Here is a 21,724-nt window from a genome sequence, read left to right on the forward strand (position 1 = left end):
ACGATACATATTTGGACTTGGATAGTAAGATGACTGATTTCATAATGGGTTCAAGGCAGCAGGGCGAGTCAAGTGCTCTTTGAATTGGTCAAAAGGAAGACGAGATGCCACAAATACATGATTAGCGAAACTTCAAGCATTAAACATCGACGTGGAATAGTAAAGTCGATGAGTCGATTAATTGGTCAAACCACAGTACCAGAAAAGCTCTCAGTAGTTGAACATACTTGAACTTAATAGCTCCTGACGAAATTCTTTTTTTGATCTCATTAGATTGTAAACAGTGTCGAAAGATGGTGCGATGTGTATATGGACCAGGATAATGGGATCAAAATTCTAATAATGGATCCATTAGCTGGCAAAAAAAAAAAAAAAACCTGGAGCAGACAACGAAAGGAATAATAACCGTCACCACTTTCTGCTTTCCTCCTCCTCCTCCCTGTGTTGTTTGCTGAAAGCATCCCGGCCTGATGTGGAAGATCAAAGCGACCCGGCACCAAGTGGGGGTCACCAACTTCAATCACGCTTGCACCGCTTACATTATTGATTTTGGGGCGGTGGGGGGATCACTTCCCTCAGGTCTTGTGATCTCCACCACGTGAAGAAAGGAGGAGGACACCGTGACCCGTTATGTAAGTTGCCGGGCGACAGCAAGCAAGTTTGAGCGGAAATGTTGTCGTGTCAGATTTGAGACAGATGTGGCGGGCTTTTCATAAGACAAATTCTCTGCCATGGCCTCAGGAGGGGGGCTGCGTGACGTCAGTCGCCATTCAGCATTTGAGCACAATTTTGTGTTATGCTCCACACAAGGATGTACGAAGCAGGTTTTTTTTTTTGTTTTTTTTTTCCACATGAACGCTCGCGTGGACACCCAGTTCTTAAGTAAGAGGAGCCTTTGGATTACATGGCTTCTGATCCCAGAGTCACAGCCAGGGATCCAGTCAAAGCGGTGGGAGGGAAAGGATGGAGGCAGGAGGGAGAATGGGAGGTGAAAAACCAGTGAATGGGTTTCTATTTCAAAAATCTCCCCCGGACCCCCGAGGCACTTCCGTTTGTGGCTGCGCATCCTCCACCAAAGTCAAGCATTTTGCTCATCTCAGACCATTCACTCGTCGTGAACTCACCTAAATGGCTGCGTCCGTGCAGCTGAATTGAAAAAAAAAAAAAAAACTTCAGCGGACGCTGCAGAGACGCACAAATCAAAACCTACGGAACGTGCTTTAATCACTTTCGCCGAAAAATGCCGCGATCAATAATTGAAAACGCCACCACTTCCAAACCTTCCTACTATTTTTCATGCTATTATATAACAAGTCTCCTCTGTTGGGCCACTTTGCGAATGCTTCTGCAAACAAAAAGCTTTGATATACCCGTACTGGATTTCCTCAATGGACGCCGTGCATACCCCAATTAGTCTCCAAGTGCGTCATCCGCTCAAGACGTACAAACGCCTCCCTCAAAACATATGCCAACAATAACTTTGCCTGCGATAACCTCCTACTGTACAAAGACAAAATTTGAAGTTTGAACTAAGCTGCAAACCAAAACAACCCACCTGCTGAAGCATGGAAACCCCAGGTATCAAACAGAAGGCCCGGGGGGCAGATCTGGCATGCCACGACATACCACAATTTCTGGCCTAAAAGGCTTTTTTCACACGCTTTCAACCCTGCAGTTTATGCAGTGATGCGGCTAATTTGTGCATTTTTGCAAGGGGACACTCGAGCGGAAAAGGTAAGAATGAGACCGGTGGAATATATGTGCCGAGGAAGTGGCTTTTACTGGTCCTGTTAGCATTAGCACTGTGCTAGCATGTTGCTGCTGTGTTACTAGTGTGTCTCAGTGATATTTACCTACAAGTTTTATTTTAACTGGCCCTGTTAGCGTTAGCACGGCACTAGCATTAGTGCTAGTTTTAGCACAGCGCTAGCACTATATTAGCATTAAACTCTTTCTGTGTACTGTCTTTCTTTGTAAATATCTTGTGTTTCAATACGGGTTTCAATCTGGGCACTTGCGGCTTTTACACAGCTGTGGCATATGTATGTATTAAATTGTACAAATGTACTCGGTGAGGCTTGTCACCAAGTGCGCTCTGTAGGCCGGGAATTACGGTATATTGTGGAGAACCGAAGCAAATAAAGTGTCTACTTGTGCGTTTCTTGGTTGGATTTATTTTGACAGAAAAGCCGTACCAAAAGAGGAAATTGTCTTCACTTTTTAGACTTTTTTTTTCCATCAATACTAAAATCTTGCCCTGAGATTCAAGTGAAATTTGTTCCCGCACCAGACTCGTAAATCAAAATACTTTTTGCTCAAGTTCTCTTTCACTAGTAAAATAAAAACAAATGCCATTAATCTGTTTCAGCCTCCCCCCAGAAAATAATTGTGCTTGTTTTATAATGAGGAATGTTAGCACTATAATATTGTACTTTATTAAAACATAGAGTAGAAGCATAAGGATGTAAAGAATGAAGCTGTTTGTGGATCATGATTTAACGCCACAATCTAATTCATCATGCTGCTCCTTTTTGGTGTGTCCACGTTGGCAAGTTAAACATTGTACAGTTGTGTAGACACAAATTAAGAAGAATTCACTACTTCCCTCCTACTACTTGTATGACTCATTAAGGCTCTATAATCTTGGGTTTGTTTTCAGAGAATAAAGAATACAAGTATATATCTGAGCATTGTTGCAATATTCTGTCTAATAGTGTTCCTCCACCATTTGTATTCAAACATACATTTCTTCTAAAACATGTCAGTGGCATTTTGCATTGTTTATTCCCATTAAGCTAAGCATATTTGCCTAAGGTAAAGCTATGTTGTTTTAAATATATTATGTATAATTATATGATTTAGGTTTACTTTTAAACTTCAACTGGGAGGGCCATTAAACAGCTTGAAATATCCTTTTTGATGAATTCTTCGCTTGTTGCCAAACTGCAGTTTCCTGTGAAGTGAGTTGAGTTTGCCGCCACCATTCAGAGCTCCAAACTAAATTTTCCGCTCACAAGTTAAAGCAAAATAAAAAGCAGCCAAAAGACACGTCTTGAAAAACTCACCCATGTCTCAAGGCACCACCGGAGTTATACACTTGAGTATTTGGTTGCCACCTTTGACCTTGATGTCTCATTTCAAATCTTCTTTTTTTGTTAAACATACAGACAATAATGAACTGCAGAGCCAATTTTGTATAAGATAATGAGGTAATTATACATATATTATATTCATAAAGGCCTGCTGAGGAAGCCATAACGACGATGTAGCCCATGATGGAAATGAGTTTTGACAGCCTTGATAGTCTCTCCAACGAATTAAAATATGGAGGCAAAACCGGCTCAGTACTGAGATGATTGGCTGCTTGATAAAACGTTTTACCTTTCCGGTAAATGTGTTTTAAACTCCAGCGTCATTTACCGAAAGTTAAACATACCACAAATATTTGATTTTTTTGTTCAACCATATGAAGGGAAGGGAATTCATAACTTGTTCATTATCTTTCTTCTGAACGCTGAACTTTTTTGCACGGTTGAGGCACCCAAACAAAACAAAGCAAAAAAGGAATCAGGAAAAAAAATAATTCGTCAACACATGCGAGCATTCGGTATAACCACATTTACAGGCATGAATGCTAACACGGATCAAGAAACATTTTTCAGCTAAAGAGCGCCAAAACCCAAAGCAACCGCTTAAATCTTGCATTGTAAAATTCTGTTTCTGTCCTCTTATTTTAATATTTTTTAAATTGTAGTTATACGAGGTGAAGCTGTGACACACGTTCTGTTGACTTCGACACATTTTAAGAACTTGTTTTTCGGCTCACTTGTCAACCACCTGTTTCCCTTTCACTCCTTTTACACACACTGCGCATGTCATAACCTTTTTTGTCTGCTGGACGGTAGGAGGTGCTGTAATACAATGGAGTAATGGAATTTACGGTACTACGATGCGTCATTTTTATGTTGACTACAGTAAATGATGACAACATAATGTTAATAATGAGCTTCTAATCTTGTCTTTTTTATGTTGTATTAACATCTTGACTTTTATCACATATGCTTTCTCCTTTTATGATAGTTAAAAGAATATTTTTTGTGGGGGGGGGGACTGTAGAGTTCAGGTTTTCATCATGGCAACAATTGGACAATTGTAATTTAATATTAATACCAGAGTTAAATGTGATTGTGTTAAGTTACACAAAAATATTCTATGGATCCAAGTTTAGCTGGATTTTATTGCATTTAAGTGGAAAAAAATAACATGAGTAAGAAAAATGAACATGAGGTCAACGTTTAATTTCATTCATCAAAAAGAGAGTTGGTGAAGAATGTATGTACATTTTTTGTATCTAGGTTACTTGCTATGAATGTTGTAAATTACAAGACTAGTACTGTCGGGAATTTGGGACAGAAGTTGGAAGTAGTTGTCATAATAAAAATGTTCATTGATTCATTTGCTTGTAAATAGCAAAATCTTTGAAACTGATTGTTTGGATCATGTGCTCTAATTTTTTTTCAGGAATGTATATGAGGGGGGGGTTGCTTAATTATTGGTTGATGTTTTTTAAGATACCCAATCTTGGTGAGAGTATTATAATACTAAAAACGTTTTTAAGTTTTGTTTTCAAGATATTATGATTTAAATTTAGTACAGTGGGCATCAAAAGGCCAGACATGTGAAACTGGACCTAGAGACAATCAGCTAGTCCCAAATATGATATCCAAACGTGAATACAAGAATTTTTACATTCGTCATCACTTTTTGTTTTGCTTTGGGATGATACTTCACAAACCAATTCCCCATTTAGGGGTGGGGGTGGGGGACTAAAGAATACATTGCAGCTTTATGACATCAAGTTCAGGAGAACTTGGTCTGACCCAACGCCCAGTGATCTTGCAGTGATCTTGAGGAGGCTGACCGGCCTTTGTACAGAACCCACGAAAGAACTAGCGAGTTCCTTAGGGAACAGACCTGTCCAAATGAAGGAGAATTTGTTTCCCAATACCCTTTCTAGCAGTAACCCTGAAGGTAGTCGTGCCTTGGTAGACCACAAAGTCTAATATCAGACCGGCTCACATTCAGTCCAGTTGGGTTTGGTTTGCCAAGTTAATAGCGGCACACTCGGAAATGACCGATAAATGGAACCATTTGCTACTTAATGCACAATTTTCTCGTCCTAGACAGATGCATACTTCACACCGTTTACTTCTGTTTTTATCTAAAGCATCAAAGTCATTGACGATATTGACGGTATTTCTTCGATTATAAAATGACCACAATCGGATCACTGGTGTTTGGTGTGAGGTACAGAATGTCTTCTGCTTTTACAAATGGACATTAGCGCTGCCCCAGAAAAACAGAACAAAATACAGTAAATAACTACTATTGTGCACTACGGAGGACTTATTTTAAATATCTGATTACTGTGGTTAAGTATAGTTGTAATAATTCAGGCAATGTTTGAATGTGAAAATTCGAATGTTTTTAAGGAAGACAAAAAGATATATACCAACAAAACTGCAAGCCGGAAATTGTTCAATAAACTATGTACTCGCCTTAATTTTCCCATAAAATGCATTTGCACTGATGGACACCGTACATTATGTGTGCGACATTGTTCAAGTCTTATTCAAGTTTACAAATGTTCTCTACAGAGGACAAATTGAATCACTGTATACCAGGGCAATTTGTGATATAGTCGATAATGGTATGCAACTGGATCCACATACTTCAAAGTGCTATTTAGAAAAGAAATCAAATCGCCCACCCCACCCCGATATATACTGTACAGTACATATTATATATTAGTAGACTTGTTCTAACCGTTTATCTGAAGAGTTCGTGTTGGATTTCAGAATTCATGCGGGTCATATATGGCCCGCGGGCCTGAGGTTCCCCACCCATGCTCCAATACACGCAAACCCTTAAAGAGAGGAGCGGGCGCGTGTCAACAAAATTACACCAGTGGAGCAAGAGAACGTGATGCTCGCAAGCTCGAACACGCACGCGCGCACAAGCGCGCGCACGCCCACAGCTCTTAGCGCGCGTAGCCGCGCCAGTGCGTCTGAGTGCGCCACTGACTGTGTGTTCGGAATTCAAATGCAGCCACGGAGCAGAGCTGCAAATGCGGGACTGAGGCGACTGGAAACGAACGTGCACAGCCAGCTTTAAAAAAAAAAAAACGAAAAAAAATCACAGTCCACTTGGTACATCCACATGTAAAAAAAAAAATAATGATAATTGGCCCAATGTCAGCTGCGCCATGGATGCATATTATTTTGTGCAGGATTGAAGGTGCACCTACCATGTTGACTTCGGACACCATGTCTATGCTGGCTATGTCTATGTTCATACCCACGGCCACTGGTGCACCTGCAAAGGCAGGCAGACATTTAGAGGAGGACAAATCTTCTCCTATCAATTTCATCTCCGTGACACAACACGCAGATGATCTATTCCAAAATGTCATCTTGTCAGCGGCTTATTAATCGCATTTGGTTTGTCTAACCGCATTATGTCAGTTAATGCAGATTTTGCGACCCAGCGCGAAGGCTTGTTTTTTTTTTTTTTTTTCGTCTCTTACCTCCAAAATCAGGCCTCAATCGAATGTCGTATCCGGTCAGCAGTCTGTCCACCGTCTCTTTGACCAGCGGCATGTTGCTGGGATCTTTTAGATCCTTAACGCTAAAGGAGAAGAAGGGGGAAAAGGTGGTGTCATGACCAAAAAAAAAATTAAGGTAATCATAGGATGCATCACAGCGGACATGGAAACGGTTTACCTCTGAGTCCAGACAAAAGTGACCAGAAGCGAAAAAATCAAAATCCCAAAGTGGTTTTTCCTGATCCTCCCCATCTCAACAGTTTTTGAGGCGGTTTCGGGATGCGAGTGGGGAGCGCGCACATCCAACTTGCCGGAGACGGTGCAGAGGAGCCAGTGAGGTGCGCATGCGCACTGCCGAGCCGAGATCAAAGCGCGGAGACGGCTGATGGTGCATGAGAAGCGTCCATTGCAGCGGAGGAACAAAATGCATGACGGCCGCGAGTGCGTGCGCTTCAGCCAGGCGCACTATGGGAAAATCGGTCATCTTTTTCTCTCTCTTTTTTTAATTTTATTTACTCCTGCAAAAGGTCCAACAACGTGGATCCTATACGTGTGTGGCCAAAAAGAAGTTGATGATTACCCCCCCTGCCAAGGAGGTGGTGCTTTCATCGATTCGTTTGAGTGCAACTTCCTGACGACACTCTCTTGTTTATCAAGCTGGCTTGTTTTGAGTGTTGGGCTTCTTTTTTTCTTTCCTTTTTTTAAGGAAATGCCACATGTAGTTTTCGTTGGATTCCAAAATACAAATCCCACCAGTTGTAAAACACTGCGATTGGGCCTAATTGAAATCATGTCTTAAATTAAAGAAATAAATCTTTTGCTCTGATCAAATGCAATTCAGATAAAAAAAAGCAGGTTACATTAATGAGCTCACAGTACTTAATGAAGATTTGAAAACAGTACATCCTGTGATTCACAGGGGATCCAGAACATGCCCTGCCATGCCATACATGGTAAATTCATACCACGTACTCTATGTTGAGAATTGCCCATTCGTTCCAAATGTAAATACACCACAAACCGTGACCCCAAAAACACTGGTTTCATTTCGAGCTCATCTTCTAACATTACTCGTACTAATAAATGGTTCACAATGATTTGTTTCAGGGAAAAAAAGGCACCATTAAATGGGAGGACAGTGACATGTAAGATGTGCTTTGCAACTTGTAAAAATAGCAATTATCAAGCAATCAAGAGGCCTCCGTTAGCATTCATCTTTTAATAACCACTCAGCAAAGCAAAAACATACTAAGAGCATCCATCCATTCATCCATCCACTTTCTCAGCCGATCATCCTCACAACGGTCGTGGGAGTGCTGGAGCCTATCCCAGCTGTCAACGGGAAGGAGGCGGGGTACACCGTGAACTGGTTGCCAGCCAATCGCAGGGCACACAGAGATGGACAGCCGCACTCTCAATCACACCTGGGGGCAATTTAGAGTGTCTAATTGATGTTGCATGTTTTTTGGGTTTTGGGAGGAAACCAGAGTGCCCGGAGAAAACCCACGCAGGCACGGGAAGAACATGCAAACTCCACACAGGCGGGTCCGGGATCGAACCCTGGACCTCAGAACTGTGAGGCCAACACATTACAGCTGATTCACCATGCCACCATACTCATAGCTCTGACTCTCTATTTATATAGACACACACATACAAAACCCCAGTTCCAATGAAGTTGGAATGTTGCTCAAGACATGAATAAAATACAGAATGCAATGATTTACAAATCCTTTCCAACCTATGTTCATGTGAATACACCTCAAAGATAAGATATTTAATGTGCAAACTGATGAACGTTATTGTTGGTTGAAAACATTCATTTGATGGAACACCTTTCAAAAAAGCTGCGATAGGCGTGACAAAAGATTGGAAAAGTTAAGGAATGCTTGAAACATTCTATAGGTGAACTAGTTAAGTGGAAATAGGTGAGTGTAATATTGAGTATAAAAGGAGGATACCCGAAAGGTTCACTTGTTCACAAGCAAGGATGAGGACCAGGTCGCCGCTCTGTGAACAACTGTAGGAGCAAATAGTCAAACATTTTAGGAATATTTCTCAACGTATAATTGAGAGGAACTGAAGGGTTTCATCATCTACGGTCCATAATATCAAAATATTTAGAATAACTATAGAAATCTCTCCACATAAGCGGCAACAGCAGAAGCCAACACTGAATGCCCATGACCTTTGATCCCTCAGGCGGCACTGCATTAAAAACAGACATCATTGTGGAAAAACCCGGACCCACATGGGCCGAGGGAGACTGCACACGACCAATGTCAGTAAATACACTTTACAACAAATATAAGATTCAACTCCCCGACATAAAGTGAAAACTGTATTTGAACAACACCCAGAAATGAAGAGTTTTTGTAGTTGTGTGCCACTCGTAAGTACGTTGCGTTGCTTTCAGGATTTTGCTCATTTAAAGCTAAATTCTGGAGACGTAGCCTCTTAACTGGTCAAAAGTTGTTTTTGTTTGTCTTGAAAGTCATCCATTTCAAATCCAATGAATAGCTTGAAATTATATAAACTAAGACGGCACGGTAGATCAGCTGGAAAGCGTTGACCTCGCAGTTCTGAGGTCCCAGGTTCGATCTCGGACCCGCCTGTGTGGAGATTGCATGTTCTCCCCATACCTGCGTGGGTTTTCTCCGGGCATTCCAGTTTACTCCCACAACCCCAAAAAGATGCAACATTATTTGGACACTCTAAATTCCCCCTAGGTGTGATTATGAGGGCGACTGTTTGTGTCGATGTGCCCTGCGATTCGCTGGCAACCAGTTGAGGGTGTACCCCGTCTCCTTCCCATTGACCGCTGGGATAGGCTCCAGCACTCCCAATGACGTTCATGACAATAAGCAGCTAAGAAAATGGATGGATGGATATACAAACTAAGATAAGTGGTGAACTTCTAGCGGTTGAAAAAAAACTAGGTGAAGTTACCCAAAACAGAAAAAAAAATTACATTTCTGGGTGATCAACAAAGGCAGTCTCCAGACTTTAAATTTAAATGAAACAAAAAAATGGAAAGAAGCACAACCTATAAGTGTCACACAGTTTTGGGAACTTCCACAACAAACTCACAAGAATATTTGATTTCCACTTTAGAGATCCTGTCACAAGTGAGTTGGGCCGCCTTCACGTGGCTTCTTGAATAAGTCTTACTTGTAGAGTGTATTTTTGTTGACAGATTGGGGAGATTTGTTTTGTAAATTGAAAGTGTTATTTGCTGTGATCTTTTATTTCAGAGTAAAATAAGAAATTGAACTGCATTCATCACATTAAATAAAAGAGATCTGGGAAAACCGGACGGTTATAAATGTTTTTTTTTTAATTTATATCTAGTAGAGTATACATAAAGTCCTGAGCTATTCACACCTAACATCCAAGAAATCTTGCTGAACTGCAAAAGTTTTATAAAGCGGAATGGCCCAAAACTCCTCCTGATGCACATCTGATTTCAAATTACTGAAAAGGTTTGCTTGAGGGTATTCCTGCCAATGAGGGTGGGGTGTCAACCACCTAGGGTTCATTTATTTTTGTGAACATTTACCTTGTTTTCAGGAGAAACATTTGCATTGTACTATCTGATTTAGATACAGATCAGACTACATTCTGCGACCAATTAAAGGTGAAATAAATTGAATTCTAAGGATTTCTTGTACTTTTTTTCACCATCTGTGTGTGTCGTTTAGAAACAAGCTGGGATGCAAAGTCCACCCCCAGCATCCCCTCTCTTGGCTCTGAGCACATTTTGGAGGCGTAAAGAGGGAAATTGACTTTGATGTGCTTGCAGTGGGGGCTGTGCCTCTATAGGGGGCAGTCTTCTGAAAGCATTGGTTCACTCTTGCATCACCAGCAGGTGCAGCTATCATAGATGATATCATCCGCTTTCTTTTTCATGTGTCTTGCGCGCTTCCCGTTATCAGCCCGTCCTCGTCTGGTTTGAGGGGTCGCCGGGCTTGAAAGGCCCGTGAAGGGCAGTTCTTCAGCCTACTGATCAGAACACAAGCGGGCAGCGGTCACAGCCTGCGAAATGAATAGATGTGCAGCAGTAGAATAAATGAGTTTCTGATTCATTTCCTCTGTCAGATGAGAGCAGAACAAATGGTGAGAGCTTCAGAGGGGGGGGGGGTGGCGGAGGGGGAGGGTGGTCTCTGGCTCTGCACGTGCCCTTTTTCCTTGCTCCTCTTGCTTTCAAGAGGTTGGATCCACGTCCCTGCAAGACCAGAATAAATACAGCACGCTTAGTCCATCTCTGTGCACCTCCTCCAGCAAAGTGATGCAGTGAAAAGATGTGATTCAGCTCTTCTCCACGTTCTCTCTCTCAAACGAGCCCAGAAAAAAAAAGATAGAAAAATTCTCTGACGGTAACACGAGAAGCATGATTAGCAGATTTGCGCTCCCCGGGCGTTACGTAACACATCTCTCTGCCTCTTTTCTCTTTCTTGGTTGCGTCGGAGAAGTGGCCCACTTATTATGAGTCGTCGTTCAAAGTGAGCGCTGACTTATTTGCCTGCGTGACCAAGTCCCCGTGGAGAAGGAGAGTTTTCATTAAAGCGTTGGGGGGGGGGGGGGGGGGTTGTCAGCCCTCAGGTAACCCTTGTATAAAAGCGTGATGCATTCACTGGCACGTGCAGTGTTGAAGTAGCCGCACAGGCCTGAATGAAACGCTGCCTAGTATTATTTGACACCTTTTTTTCCCCTTTTTCTATCTCTTGGGGCTACATCACCATTACCCGTAACAGACATAAAAGTACGGGCAGGGAAGATATTATTTTGACTGAAACACAACAAGATCAGAAAAACATTACGTGACTACTTTACATTATGTTAGCCTAGCAGCATAAACAAGAATAAATAAATTTAAAAAAAAAACAAGAAGGGTTTATTGCTTTAACTCAACCTGTGCAGATTAGCATGGCCGGGAAGACTGAGAATCCACACTGGCGTAATGTAAAAATACATTTTTAGCAAGCATGTTGGTATTTCTTTGACAGATATTGTGACAGTAAGTGAAAAATAACAACTGAGCTATTAGGTCAACGATTATAGTTTTTATCCTTCATCTGAGACTGCTTTTATCTTTAAAAAAAAAAACAGTGAAAACGATCCAAGGCTAGTTTTTAAAATTAATGTTTCCATCAAAACAATATTCCCTTATTGTATTTTGTACAATTATTTTATATTTCTAAGTTTCTAGTAGCATAGTGTCCTTAGCATGTCTGCCTCTTGGGTGGTTTTTTTGGGGCACCCTACCACGACCCAAAGATATGCACGTCAGGTTTATTAAAGACTAAATTGTCCATAGGTGTGGATGTGAGTATGAGTGATTTTAACGCAACAGTATGTGTCCAGTAAACACTTTTAAAATAATATAAACACATTTAAATGAACATGTATGCACAAAAACATTGTAAAAACAGTATAAAAATAGAGTAGCAACTGTAATAAAACAAAAAAAAAAATCTACACTATAGCAGGGTGGATCAAAGTACTTTAGTTTTATTTTAAAGTGGTTAAATTTACTTCTGTAAAATCTGTTCTATAGGTTTTATGTTGGCAAAAGTTTCATTCAGTGACATTAGATTCATTATTTTCTCTGGAAATTCTAAAATATAGAACAGCATCACTGAGCCAATTGAGGTTCTACTGCATTCAACATTTTATACCTGGTGTGGTTCCTGTTCTTTCTGTATTTGCATAGAAGGCCTCTTGGTATCTGCTGCCTTTGTCGCCTGCGCAGGCGAGATGGAGTTTAAATCCCAAAAGGAGGGTAAGAAAAGAAGGGTAAATGTTGGGAGGGATCCCGTTTAAAATATTCCGCGGCAAAGTGCTACCCGAGTCCTGTTGGGGTTAAGCCGTTCATCTGTCAATGTGGTGCCACTTTGCTCATGAATATTAGCGACCTGTCGCTGTTCCTGATCCATCTGGCTCAAAAGGCCAACTGACATGCATGATACATGATACAATACATGCAGTGAATAGAATAATAGTAAGGTCACTTTCTCAAAGTCTTGTGGAATTGGGCGAACTTTCCTCATCTACAATCCCAAATTCCTTGCAAAGCAACAATAGGTCACCCTGCCAATGTTTAGATAAGACCTCATTCAAGGATGCTTTTTAATGACTATGGCAAAATACTACATGCTGGAATCTTTTGTCATGAGCAACGCTGGACCACGGCCAAAAGGGGCGTGACCTGGCCACAACTCTGAGCTGTGTCACTTCTGACACCTGTCACCGGCCACAGCTGTTTTCCATGTGGACTCTAATTAGACCACGTATTTAAGTTTAGAGTTTTGTTACGGACGTTGCCAGTTCGTTTCCTTGTGTCAGTGTGTTCACTGCCAGTTGGATTCTCCACCACTGAGAGTAAGTGTAGTGTTGAGCTCTCCTCGTCACAGAGATTCTTTGGTTTATCCTGTCCTGTTAAGGTTGTTAGCTTGCCCCATACTCATCAGACCTTGCTGAATGAGTTTTTGGATCCTGTCTAGCCTAGCTTTTTTGTACCTCTGCCTTGTTTTTAACTGCTTTTTGGTATCGACCCGCTACAGAAATAAAACGCCGTCTAACATCATGTCCTCATCTTGGAGTCCTGCATTTTGACACCCCCACCCCACGCACCGTTTGTTCATGACATCTTTCAAATTAAATGCTGTATGACAATAATTTTAAGGAGAAAAATAAACCTCTGAAGCCACACACTTAAGTAGTTGAATGCAGTGCAACAAGGACTCTCCCAAGTGTAAGTGATACTGTTTGTGTTATGTATAGTACTGACAAAATTAGACCATCTATAATTAAAAAAAAAAAACAAAGAAAGAAAAGAAACCAAGCATTCTGAAGTGCTATAATACTGTAATTACCAATGCTGTAATTTAGAGCCAATGTGTCATATCCATCAAATAATGATCTGTTTATTACCGTGTATGTCAAACAAAACAATCTCACTCCAGTAATCAGGTCAGGGCAAATGATAGTACAGTTTAAGCATAAAGTACAAACCTGGTGTATGATGAAGTTATTTACACGCAAAGTAACATCTTTCAAAAGTGGACTACAGTATTTGTTGTATGTACTCTATGTTAAAAGATGAGTGACTTGTAGAGAGTGTACCTGGCTCTCTCCATGGTGTCCTTGCCCAGGTAGATGTACCAGTAGACGAGGTTGAAGAGACCAAAGGTCAAGGGGAAGAGGATGCGGGCGTACTTGTCAACGGGGCTGGTGCCGGCCAGCTCCGGGATTTGAGGGAAAGCCGAGCCCTGCTGAAGGAATATTGGCACAGGTGGAGCCTCGACCACTTCACTGGGACACAGAGAGTGGTTTCTCCTCTTCAGGCCTTCTTGACTGCTGATGTTGGACTCCTGGTTGGAGAGTAGAAGACGTGAGTGTGGTGCCGATTATAACACAGTCTTGTCACGTAGTATTGTTTGCTCCCATGAGAGCCGTCCAAATGACATGCCAGGGTGCTTTTAAAGACCACAGCAGGTAATTTGATGAATGCCCATAGGATACTATCAGAGTATCCCGTGCTGGAATTCTTCTCACACTGTGACTATTTTTAAAACATCTAACCATGAGCCCAGCGCTTCAGACAGATCCCAAGAGGATACCGTGGTGGCTCACTCTATTAGCATAAAGCTTATAGCTAAAGATCAGAGCTCTACAACAGAAACTATTGCTATTTAATGGGTAGTGTGAACGGGGTGCCAATAATGGGAGAAGTAGATTAATTACTCGGAAATGCATTTAAAGAAAAAAAACATCTTCACAACAAATGTAGCTTTGCATTCATCATATTCAACATTCTTCATCCATCTTTAAGCAGCAGAGTGGAGAAAAACCGACATATTTACCACAGACTATGCAAATGTATTAGAAAAGTTCAGGCTCTACCACTTTTAGGAAGTTGCTACAGTACACCAGCATGACCAAAAACTACATTTATACTGTGCTCCCGACGGCCACGGTTGCGGCATTTTAGGCTGCTGTGGACAAAACAGGCCATGATTGCTGTGGATGCCTTGCAAGATTTGTAAACTATAAAAAATAATTTGCCACAACAGTCACAGAGCTGATGAGAAACATAGTTGGACATAATAGAAGGGTGTTGAGTGTGTTTGAGTGTTGAACAAAGAGAAAATATTTGTCAATACATAAAGTACTTTGAAAGCATAAATTAGGTTTTGTCAACTTGCAATCCCAGGGGTAATACTATGTAAAGTTTTAATAAGTTTGCATGTGAAAATTGATGTTGCACTGTATCTATTGATCAGCAAATTTAGTAAATTTCCATTTCTTCATGCAGGTTTAATAACAATACAATATTGCCCACTGGGGCTGCCAGCAATAGTCCCAAACCAAGTTTACACCATATACACTTATACAGTATATGAATCGACCAGGTAGATATCACACACTGCAAGTCTCGGGGATTGCTAAACTAGGAGGGTCAAAGTAGTCGCCAGATTCCATGTGAGTGGACGGCCAGAAAACACCAAAAGAACAAGGCTGCTGGGAAATTGTGCTGCACATGGCTGAAAACAACACCGTACAATTACAACAAGGGAGCTGGGAATACGCTTTAACAGGTTTAAAAAAAAATGTAACAATAGGATACAATTTGGAAGTCCCAAAAAAAGCTAACCCTCATGAAAATTGATTGATAAGTGAGTAATTTTGAACTTAATTTCAGTGTTCGTCGCTGAATTTGATGGGAACATTGACCCTGCCAATATGCCACCACATACGCACGTCAGTTAGCCTGACTGCTACACCACACTTACTCTTTACTTCATATTTGTTTAACTTTTGACGTAACTCCTCACTAAATATTTTTCTTCTCTTTAGCTATCAAACTAACAAGATAATAGAAAGTAAACAAGGGTTTCCCTTGCATGGCAACACTTTTACAGTTGCTCTCTCTAATTGTTTCTTAATCTAAAAAAAAAATACAATTATGAAGTTTACATCACTGCAGAATTCATGAGAACACAATCAACACAAATTAATCATGAACAGACTATGAAACAGTCTAGCTGTAATTATGGTGTTTTCAGTTCTGCGATGATACTCATGTAAACATTGTTCCAAGTCCCAAAAAAACCCATAACAAATAGTGATGACAAGAAGATTGGAGAAATGAAGGCTTCCCATCACACGCTGTGTTACCCCTTATTACATACTCAGAGGTACAGTTGTAGTTGTGTATCCAGTTGTGCAACGGTCAACTAGGATTCTCAATTCAAACATTTTGCTGGGCCATGGAAGTAAACAAGTGCCACCAGGATTTGAATTGGAAATGTATGGAAGTAAATATGTGCCACCAGGATTTGAATTGGAAATGTATGGAAGTAAATATGTGCCACCAGGATTTGAATTTGAAATGCCACAGAAAACAGGATGTGAGTTTGAAATATAACGTGATCACATTTTCAATAGTTGTATTTCAGTGTAACCTTTCCATGTGAACAATTCAACTGGCTACAATTCGCTGTCTGAAATTCACCATCTGTGTCATCAGGGTCAGAACCGAACACCCAGCCAATCGTAGTTACGCTTTCTTAGTCACGTGACGTCGCATACTAAGAAAGCATAACTGGATTGATTGGCTGTTTGGTTCTGACCTTAAGTAACCCCGGCTGGTGGCACAGACTGTGAATTTCAGATAACAAATTGTAGCCAGTTGAATTGTTCACATTGAAAAGTTACACTGAAATACAACGATTGAAAATGTGATCACTTTACATTTTAAATTCAAATCCTGTTTTCTCTGGCATTTCAAATTCAAATCCTGGTGGCACATATTTACTTCCATACTGGGCACCCTCAGCAATCACAACCTGATACGTTTTCCCATCCCTAGCTGTTGCTGGAGCACCTGAAAAATATTGGTATTGGGTATACCTGGTATTGGGTCCTATTTGCAACAAACCGGAAATCAGTGTACAGTAATCACAGCAATGGCATGTCGGGATTCAGGGATCTCCTATAGGGCCCCTTACTAAATGGCTTCTTCTCAAATCGCAAGCTGCAGTTTAAAAAAATACACCACCATTTTATTGCTTACCTTCCACCAATGTGTTACTTAAAGCCCATGTGTCACCCCTATAAACATTCTAAAATAGACTTTGAAATGAAAAATACATATAAAGTTATTCACTTCAATGTCTATACGAAAACATAAATATGAGCGGAGGGCAAGTCATCCATGCGCAAAGTTGCGGAAATGTTTCGACATCCAAGTGGTCGCCATATTGGCTGCATCTACTGCATCGTGACGTCACCCCAGACATTGGCCAATGAAAACATGCTGTGGCCCGTACAAATGGACATCCCCCTTCAGATACGGAAGCTCTTTTCAAAGAAGAGAACATCTCACAATCTAGTGAAGTGTCCGGGGCAATATTACCGTATTGTTTCAAGCCATATTTAGATGATATGCGGATAACTTCTAACAAACAACAGACTACCACACACTATGTATGAGCCAGCCCGGTCGAAGCCGTGGTCGTCCGCAAGGCACGGATTCGGCGGCAGCCAGTCTGCCCAACTACTATGTGACACAGAAGCTTGGCCGAAGCCGTGATCGGCGGACACGGTGCCAACGGGCACATCGACACATTTACACCTCGGACTTGCGGACGCAGATCTTTTGTTACATACTGAAAGGATTATGTCCCTCCCCCCCCCACAACTATTGTTTTTTTTAGTAGCTCTTTACACACCTATCTGTCAGTTGGAACCCATGAAGCTCTTGTCCTTTGCACTCGTGCAATCCATTTTTCACGACGAACCGGGTCTCTTGGAAACTTATGATGGGTAAATCCATCCTCCCAAGTTTTTGAGCAATATCCAGCAATGTAACGAGCCGGCATTTTGGCTAACACGAAGGAACAAAGACGTACCTTCCTGCAGCTAAAACTAATAGAAACAAACAAGTCCACTTGAGTGTGCTACTGACTTTACCGTCACTTCCTGTTTCTTGTCAAAAACAAATCCCTCGAGACAATTTTCATGGCAGGAGTTACAAAAAGCCAAGTACGTCAAAATCATGTTTTGTGGTGAAAAAACGGATGGGTCCATATCGGTTGACGTTTTTTCATTAATAACATACTAAAAACTTTAATATCAGTTGTTTATCATTCATTATAAGTCACTTATTGAATAAAATATATATTTGGTTATCCGTCATTAAGGTGTGTATTTTTGGGGGGGCTCTATTGTCCTTTTTTGATAAAAGAGTGTTGATGTTTGCGTCCATAGTGATTCTGCACTCACCGAAACGGGGTCTTCGTCGTCACTCGCGGTAGCCAAAACCTCGAGCTTGTCTTGGCGGGCTTTCGTCTTCTTCAGGCGGTTGGCCTGCAGCGTGGCAAGGTAGTTGACTGCTGCAAACTCGACGAGCGCTGAAGCCACAAAGGCAAAACACACGGCGATGAACCAGTCCATGGCTGTGGCGTAGGCCACCTTGGGGAGCGACTGGCGGGCGCTGATGCTCAAGGTAGTCATTGTTAACACTGTCGTGATGCCTGGGGGAAAAGCAAGCATTACAACATTTGTGAGCACTCTCTCTCTCTCTCTCTCTCTCTCTCTCTCTCTCTCACACACACACACACACACACACACACACATATGTTTACATGTTTTTATAACACATAAAAATGAAAATAGTGTTCCCACAGTCATAGCAATCCAGCCAATCTAGTTTCTACACCATGTATCCTCATCAGAGTTATCAGAGCCACGTGTGAGCTGGTTGCCTATTCGATCTGACATCAGGTGCAATGCACCCTGTACTGGTCGTAGGGCACATTTAAAGAAACAACGATGCAGAAACCATGTTCATACCGAAAATGAGGTGGGAGTGTCCAGAGGAAACCCACCGGAGCTCACAGAAAGGCCGGAGCTCAGATGTTCACAGTGCAATCTACTGGTCGCAGCAATAATATTTTCTAAGTACTGCCTTCAGTAATCCGCACAAGTAATGAGTGGGTGGTGTTGACTTTCTCATCACAGATGCGTGGCAATTGTACTTTAAATTCACAGTAGAGACGACATACCGGCGACTGTACGTGCAGGAACAGACTCCTTATTGATCCAGAAAGAGACTTGCGACAGCACGACAACCATGATAAGTGGAATGTACGTCTGAATGAGGTAGTAGCCCAGCTTCCTCTGGAGGTGGAAATGGACCACCTGCACAGAGTAGTGACCTGCAAGATGAACAGCGCGAGTGAAGAGAGCAGGCCTGGGGGGGACAAAGCAGGGTGAGCGCACAATCAATGCCCTTCCCTGCCCTTGACACAAAATAGCTTCTGGGATATAGCATAGAGTAGAGCTGTACAGAAAATGTACTGCGAAAGTAAGAGAGCACATGGGTCGGGGGGGGCTTCCAGTGTCATTATGCGTGAAGTCGCTCAGTCTAAACACGTGCATGCTTTCGCAGAGCAAAAAAATTAAGACACACACAGATTCTCTTTATGCTCGATGAATGGATCTCACAGCTCTATTCGGCAGCCTTTTCCTCGCCTTTTTCAGGATTCTGCTGGCTTCACAGCAGGGGAACGTTTCTTCATCTGGTGAAAATACAAAACGCTCACGCGCCGCCATCTTACAAACACTTCTTTAAACACTTGTACTGTAGCACTTTCGGCGAAGGCACAGCATTAGGCCTGACCGCTCACATCTTGGAGAGGCACCGGATTCATTGGACAGCTCTCAAGCCAATAGCATGCTTTTCACTTGTGGATGACAGCCGTGAAGGCAGCCATACTGTATCCATTTGTGTGTGTGTGTGTGTGTGTGTGTGTGTGTGTGTGTGTGTGTGTGTGTGTGTGTGTGTGTGTGTGTGTGCGTGCGAGTGCACCTGTGTTTGACTTGAAAATCTCGTTTGACAGTGTTTGTCCCACCAGATCGTATTCCAAAAGGCTCATGGACTCTTTGGGACAGTCGACAGACTTTATAGGCCCCTTCCTCCAAGTGAAAATAATTTCACTGCTGGTATAAGCATCTGAAAAGTGATGTTTAAAAGAAGTGTTGGTGACATTTGTGAACGGTGCGTCATTCATTTGATCATAATCACCCGTGTTACTCACAGCTTCCAAACCTGAGAGGACAAGCGTGGCCATCCATGGGGAAGTCCATAAGATTCATTGGACACGCTGTACTTATTGTCAGTCTAACAACAACAAGACAAAAAGAAATAAATTCTGCATTGTCAACAACAACAACAAAAAATAGAATAATAAATGTTTAATTACCTCATTGTGTAGAGGACAGTCCCGTTTTGCATGATTCGGAACAACTTGTTAGGTGTGGTCATGTTGTGGGAAATTGACTTTTTGGAGTTTCGGAAAAAGGTGTCCGGGGTCCAGATCTTGTCTACCATGAGGTTGTTCAGCCGCAGGATTTCAATCGGACCTTCGAATTTCAGCCGCTCGTCAACCCACATTTGTCGAAAGAACATGTCTGTGGTGTATTCCTATAATGGGAATAAAAGCGGCAAACTATCACCTTATCGCACTTTGCATTCATCCTCTCGCTGCAGTTTCCTGGCGCGCATAACAACGCAGAAAAGGTCATTTCAACTTTCTCCGCTTGCAGAGAAATAAGACAATCCAATGACAGTCACTTGTCACTCAGCAGATAATCATTAATCAGTCCATTAAGCCATCCCTGGCTGACATGTTGTCATATTGATTCGGAAGCCATCGGTAATGGCGTTATAAAGATGGTCAAACAGATTAGAGCTCATTAGATGCGCTAATGGCACAATGCCCATGAGGCAGGCACTCACTGGTCACTGCGTGGCTCATAACTGTCAACGCAACTCTTTGCATTTGCAGAATTAATATCGTACCATATCAACATCGGACACTGGTCCAAAACTTGTGACGAAGATGTCTGTTTTCACCTCGGTAATGCCACCTGCGAAAAAAATAACAATGCTTTTCAAAATAAAATGCAAGACAATTCTCTGGCATATAATCCATTTTTTTTTAATAGAATTTGTTGTCATTCTCGTCGGGGGGCGGGCCAGTGGCCTATCATAGCTGACTTTGAGAAAGAGGCAGCCTACACCCTGGATTCATTGAGTGTAACATGTTTTTGGAATGTGGGAGCATCGGGGAAGACAATTTCCACATAGAAAGGCCTGATTCTAGATTCAAACCTTCAACCTCACAGCTAATCATTATTCCACCATGCTGTGCCTGGCACATATTGATTGTAGACGTGGACGCGTAAGGCATTGTGCACAATTTTCCTGTCATTCTTGGGCAAAACTACCTCCAGATCCAGGTCGTAGTCTATTGTCATAACCATCCAAAAGTCGATCCAGAATGCGAGTAATGTTATCTGAGTAAATCTTCTCATTTGAACTCACGTCGGCTCCACTTCAAAGAGAAAAAGAACAGACTCAAACAAATGACAACAATGTTAACGTGAATCGTTGTCTAACAAATGCTGGACAGGACCGAGGGCCTACCTTATCCCACAGGAGCAGGCAATAATAATAATACAGTTCAAGAAAAGGATGGCCATTTTTGAAATAAATCCAAAGTTATGCAAAAACTCTCTTTGTATTTAATCACAGATAGGTAGGTTAAAAACTATAAAAGAGCTTAATGGTCCGGTGACCTGTCGCTGTGCATAAAAGCAGTCCAAGGGACATCAGGGAGCAACGAGTAATCCAATTAACAGATTACTAAAGCCTCTTCTATTTTAGACAAACTATATTTTGTTGGATTTTTCCATAAATAAATCCACTTCATCTAAATAAATGCTAGGCAGGTGACGATCCAATTGGAGGTTTTTTTTTGTTTTTTGTTTTTTTCCAAAAAGTGTTGGAAAAAAACACAACGGCAATGGGGGCTGATGAGAGCGTTGGCCTCACAGTTCTGAGGCCCGGTGTTCAAATCCCGGCCGTAGCCTGTGTGGAGTTTGCGTGTTCTCCTCTTGCTTGCGTGGATTTTCTCCGAGTACTCCGGTTTCCTCACAAATCCCCCCAAAATGCACTCATTGGAGACCTTAAATGATTTATATGATTGAGAACTCTTTCACCACAATAATTGTCGTTTTTAATAGACACTAGATGGCACTGTAACACTA

The 21,724-nt window shown here is 41.7% G+C and overlaps 2 protein-coding genes across 2 annotated transcripts in view; both read right to left on the minus strand.

Annotated features, from left to right (window-relative positions):
- gabrb2a (gamma-aminobutyric acid type A receptor subunit beta2a) overlaps nucleotides 1-6,911 on the minus strand; it is a 37,160-nt gene extending 30,249 nt beyond the window's left edge. Inside the window, exons 1-3 of the mRNA XM_061836132.1 lie at nucleotides 6,783-6,911; nucleotides 6,587-6,687; nucleotides 6,308-6,375 (exon numbers count right to left, since the gene is read on the minus strand). Coding sequence (XP_061692116.1) covers nucleotides 6,308-6,375; nucleotides 6,587-6,687; nucleotides 6,783-6,856 — 243 coding nt within the window. The 5' untranslated portion in view covers nucleotides 6,857-6,911. The remainder of the gene's footprint in view (nucleotides 1-6,307; nucleotides 6,376-6,586; nucleotides 6,688-6,782) is intronic.
- A 3,134-nt stretch (nucleotides 6,912-10,045) lies between these two features.
- gabra6a (gamma-aminobutyric acid type A receptor subunit alpha6a) lies at nucleotides 10,046-21,668 on the minus strand. Its single transcript, XM_061836135.1, has 10 exons — nucleotides 21,102-21,668; nucleotides 20,903-21,009; nucleotides 20,475-20,542; nucleotides 19,876-20,096; nucleotides 19,711-19,793; nucleotides 19,482-19,625; nucleotides 18,676-18,828; nucleotides 17,894-18,144; nucleotides 13,730-13,977; nucleotides 10,046-10,829 (listed from the first exon to the last, which is right to left on the minus strand). The coding sequence occupies exons 1-10, from the start codon at nucleotides 21,155-21,157 to the stop codon at nucleotides 10,808-10,810; spliced, it is 1,353 nt and encodes a 450-aa protein (XP_061692119.1). The 5' UTR covers nucleotides 21,158-21,668; the 3' UTR covers nucleotides 10,046-10,807.
- Nucleotides 21,669-21,724: the final 56 nt, after the last annotated feature.

This window comes from Syngnathoides biaculeatus, chromosome 11 (assembly GCF_019802595.1).
Source record: "Syngnathoides biaculeatus isolate LvHL_M chromosome 11, ASM1980259v1, whole genome shotgun sequence".
In the NCBI taxonomy this organism is placed as follows: domain Eukaryota; kingdom Metazoa; phylum Chordata; class Actinopteri; order Syngnathiformes; family Syngnathidae; genus Syngnathoides; species Syngnathoides biaculeatus.

Bases quoted from the DNA above. Each gene is read 5' to 3' on its own strand.
- gabra6a (XM_061836135.1), bottom strand. From the start codon at position 21,157: ATGGCCATCCTTTTCTTGAACTGTATTATTATTATTGCCTGCTCCTGT. The intron at 20,543-20,902 runs GTAGTTTTGCCC...TTTTTTTCGCAG, and splicing joins ACTACGACCTGGATCTGGAG to GTGGCATTACCGAGGTGAAA. The intron at 19,626-19,710 runs GTGAGTAACACG...ATCACTTTTCAG, and splicing joins TCCTCTCAGGTTTGGAAGCT to ATGCTTATACCAGCAGTGAA.